General features: G+C 48.6%; 1 protein-coding gene across 1 annotated transcript in view; it reads left to right on the top strand.

Annotated features, from left to right (window-relative positions):
• Positions 1–3,982, top strand: part of RFXANK (regulatory factor X associated ankyrin containing protein) — a gene marked incomplete in the record, with an annotated part of 12,433 nt that overhangs the window by 6,467 nt on the left and 1,984 nt on the right. The window contains 2 exon segments of the mRNA XM_014587312.2: positions 3,251–3,317; positions 3,732–3,812. Of these exon segments, the coding sequence (XP_014442798.1) occupies positions 3,251–3,317; positions 3,732–3,812 (148 nt within the window).

Here is a 3,982-nt window from a genome sequence, read left to right as displayed (position 1 = left end):
ACTTCGGCTAGCGCCTGCTTACCCTATAGCAAAAATCTCTCTTAAAAACAAAACAAAAAAGACTAAGACCCAAGGCTGACCCCATAGCCTACAGAGTAAGGGAGCTGGATCTCATATGGACAGAGAGAGACAGAAAGCGAGATGGGAGTCCAGCAACATAGCCATGACGCTAACTGCTGGTCCCATAAATAAATAATTCTTTTAAAAAAAAGTTTCAGAAAAGATTTTAAAAAAATACATGAACAAATAAATAGAATTAAATAAATAATTAACAAAACAAAAAAACCCTGAGTCCCAAAGAAAGCGATAAAACCCAATAGTCTAGTAGTTAAGGAAGCTGGATCTCACTTGGCCAAATACGGTTCGAATCCCAGTCCTGGCAACTTGAAAAACACAAGAGGAGCCTGCACTTTCTCCTCCTTCATCTATTTTTCTCTTTGGCAACTACACATGCCCTCTGACAATTAAAATAAATTACAGGGGCCAGTAGGTGACGTGGTGGTTAAGGCGCTGCACTCCCACATGGCTGACTGCGATTTGGGTCCCGGACCTGGCCGCTTGCGATCTTACTGTCTCTCTCTCTCTCTGTCCTTCTCTGGTCAAATTAAACAAACAAACAAATGAATGAATAAAGTTAAAATAATTCTATTTAAAAAAAAAAAAAGCAAAAAACAAACGAAATAAAATAAATTTTAGCCAGCCAGAGGTATGGAGATTAAGCTAGCTGGATCCCACAGGCTTGAATATGTGGTTCAAGTCTTGGACCAGGTGGCTCGAAAGTCATGCCAGGTGCGTGTGCGTGCGTGCCCAAGATCCCAAGAGGACAATGGAGGAGAAGAGACTGCGGCGTGGCCATCCTCCCTGGGAGGGGGTGTTTTTTCTTTCTTTTCTTTTTTTTTCTTTTTTTGGAGAGGTTTTCACTACAGGGCGCGTGCGCTCGCCAGACAGACAGAGAGAGACAGAGAGACAGAAAGCGAGAAATCACCCCCCAGGGGGGATGGCCACGCTGCAATCCCTTCTCCTTCCATTCTCCTCTCGGGATCTTGGGCACGCACGCACACGCGCCAGGCATGAGTTTAAGCCACCGGGTCTGGGACGTGAACCGCAGTCGACTACATGGGAGTCCAGCGACATAGCCATTACGCTAACTGCTGGTCTCCAGAGGGGGTGTGATTTCTCACTCTCCCCCTCTCTCTATTTCTCTTTAGTGAGTACATGCAGTATATGACAAAAAAAAAAATTAATTGGTTAAGCAGGCAGCATGGAGGTTAAGGTAACTGGATCCCACATGGTCAACTGAATGGTTCGAGTCCCGGACCCGGCAACTTGAACATCATGCCAGGCACATGTGCATGTGTGATCAAAATCCTAAAAGGAGAGTGGGGAAGGAATCATGGCATGGCTCCCCCCTCAGGGGTGGGGGGGTTGCTTTCTGACTGACCGTCTATTGGCAAATGCATGTGCCTTTAACAAACACCAAAAAAAGGGACCAGCAGTTAGCTATGTCGCTGGACTCCCACGTAGTCGACCGCGGTTCAAGTCCCGGACCCGGTGGCTTAAACTCACGCCGGGCGTGTGTGCGTACGTGCCCAAGATCCCGAGAGGAGAATGGAGGAGAAGGGATTGCGGCGTGGCCATCCCCCCTGGGGGGTGATTTCCTGCTTTCTATCTCTCTGTCTCTCTCTGTCTGTCTGGCGAGCGCACGCGCCCTATAGCAAAAACCTCTCAAAAAAAAAAAAAGAATTGAAAGTAGGGAGACCAGCAGATGGCATAATGGCTATGTTGCTGGACTCCCATGTATGGCAGGGGCTGGCAAGTGGCGTGGTAGTTAGGGCTCTGGACTCCCACATGGCCAACCATGGTTCAAGTCCAGGACCTGGCAGCTTGCTTTCTCTGTCCCTCCTGGTTAAATTAAAATAAATAAGTAAATGAATGGGACTGGCAGGTGGCATGGTGGATAGGGGCACTGAACTCTCACATGGCTGACCACGGTTCGAGTCTCGGACCTGGCGGCTTGCTTTCTTACTTTCCCTCTCTCTCTGTCTCACTCTGTCCCTCTCTGGTCAAATTAAAATAAATAAATTAAATTAAATAAGTAAGTAAATAAATGAATGACTAAAGTTAAATGATAAAATAGAGTTAAATAAAATTATTCTTTTTTTAAATTATTTTATTTGACTTTATTTATTTATTTATTTTAATTTGATGAGAGAAGGACAGAGAGAGAGAGAAAGTGAGAAAGCAAGCCACCAGGTCTGGGACTTGAACCATGGTCGGCCACATGGGAGTCCAGTACCCTTAACCACTACGCCACTTGCTGGCCCCAAAATTATTATTTTTTTTACAGAATAAAAAAAATACAACCTTTATTCATCAGTTAAAATAAACAAGCAATTTTTAAAAAAATATTTTATTTTATGTATTATTATTATTCAATTTGACCAGAGAGAGACATCAAGAAAGAGAGAGAGTGATAATGAGAAAGCAAGCCACCAGGGCCAGAACTCGAACCATAGTCGGCCATTTGGGAATCCCATGCTCCAACCACCATGCCACCTGCTGGCCCCACAAATAAGTAAATATATATTTATTTCTTATTTGTTTGTTTTTGGAGAACTTTTTGCTATAGGGCACGTGCATTCGCCAGAGAGAGACAGAGAGAGACAGAAAGCGAGAAATCACCCCCCAGGGGGGATGGCCACGCCGCAATCCCTTCTCCTCCATTCTCCTCTTGGGATCTTGGGCATGCACGCACACGCGCCCGGCGTGAGTTGAAGCCACTGGGTCCGGGACTCGAACCACGGTCGACTACATGGGAGTCCAGTGACATAGCCATTACGCCATCTGCTGGCCCCAGGGATTGTAATTCCTAAAATAAAATAATTCTTTGGGGGGAAAAAAAGAGGCACCACGAGATGGGCAAACAGAAGGAAGAGCCACATGAAGTGGGCATCGTGGGGGCCAGCAGGGAGCGTAGCTCCCACATAGCCGACCATAGTTCGAGTCCCAGACTCGGTGGCTTGAAAATCACGCTGGGCCCATGTGCGTATGTGTCCAAGATGCCAGGAGGAGAATGGAGGAGAAGGGATTGTGGTATGGCCAACCCCCCTGGGAGGTGATTTCTCACTTTCCCTCTCACTGTCTCTGTCTCTCTCTCCAACGAGCGCACACATCCTAAGGCAAAAAAAAGGGTATTGTGGGAATTGTGGAAGGTTAAGCATGTTGGTCTCCCCTGCTCTGCCCCCAACAGAATGGAGGGACCCCTCTGCTGTATGCTGTGCGTGGGAACCACGTGAAGTGTGTTGAGGCCTTGCTGGGTAAGTAGGGGACGGGACTGGCTGGGGCCCCCTAAGTCCCAAGTAACCCTCCAAGGATCCCTGGGGCTAGGGAGGCTCTGGGCCTGACTTGAGCTGCTTCTAGCATAGTTGGCCACAACCTGAATTTCTCAGAGGGTGGATGGGGCCGGGGCAGGATCGCTCAGGGATCTGGTCCACCCTCTTGAGCACCCCCATTTTCCCTGGGACCTCAGAGCTTCAGGGACCCCAGAGCCACATCCTTAGAGAAAACTCAGGCTCGGAGAAGTCAGTGTCCTGTCTGAGGTCACATGGGCCGTGGGCAGACCTGTAGCCACACTGGGAAGGGGTCACTGGACCTCCCGAGAGTCCCCGAGCCCCATTCTGGGCCCTGCCCTCAGGCCTGGCGCCCCCTTCAGCCCTGTCTCTGCTTTGCAGCCCGAGGCGCCGATCTGACCACCGAGGCCGACTCCGGCTACACCCCGATGGACCTTGCCGTGGCCCTGGGATATCGGAAAGGTCATCCTGGGACACGTTGATGGGGCAGTGACTGGGCGACTTGTATGGGGTGACCATGAATGGGGGTACACGGGACACCCTGGGGTTGTCATAGGTTGGCCATAAGAGCTTTTTTTTTTTTTTTTTTTTTTTTTTAGGGGTTTTTTCTTTTGGGCAAGTCACCTGACACA

The sequence above is a fragment of the Tupaia chinensis genome, unplaced genomic scaffold, assembly GCF_000334495.1.
Source record: "Tupaia chinensis unplaced genomic scaffold, TupChi_1.0 Scaffold000201_1, whole genome shotgun sequence".
NCBI classification, from domain to species: Eukaryota; Metazoa; Chordata; class Mammalia; order Scandentia; family Tupaiidae; genus Tupaia; species Tupaia belangeri.
The sequence above is the reverse complement of the archived record's forward strand: the minus strand, read 5'-3'. Positions and strand labels throughout refer to the sequence as shown.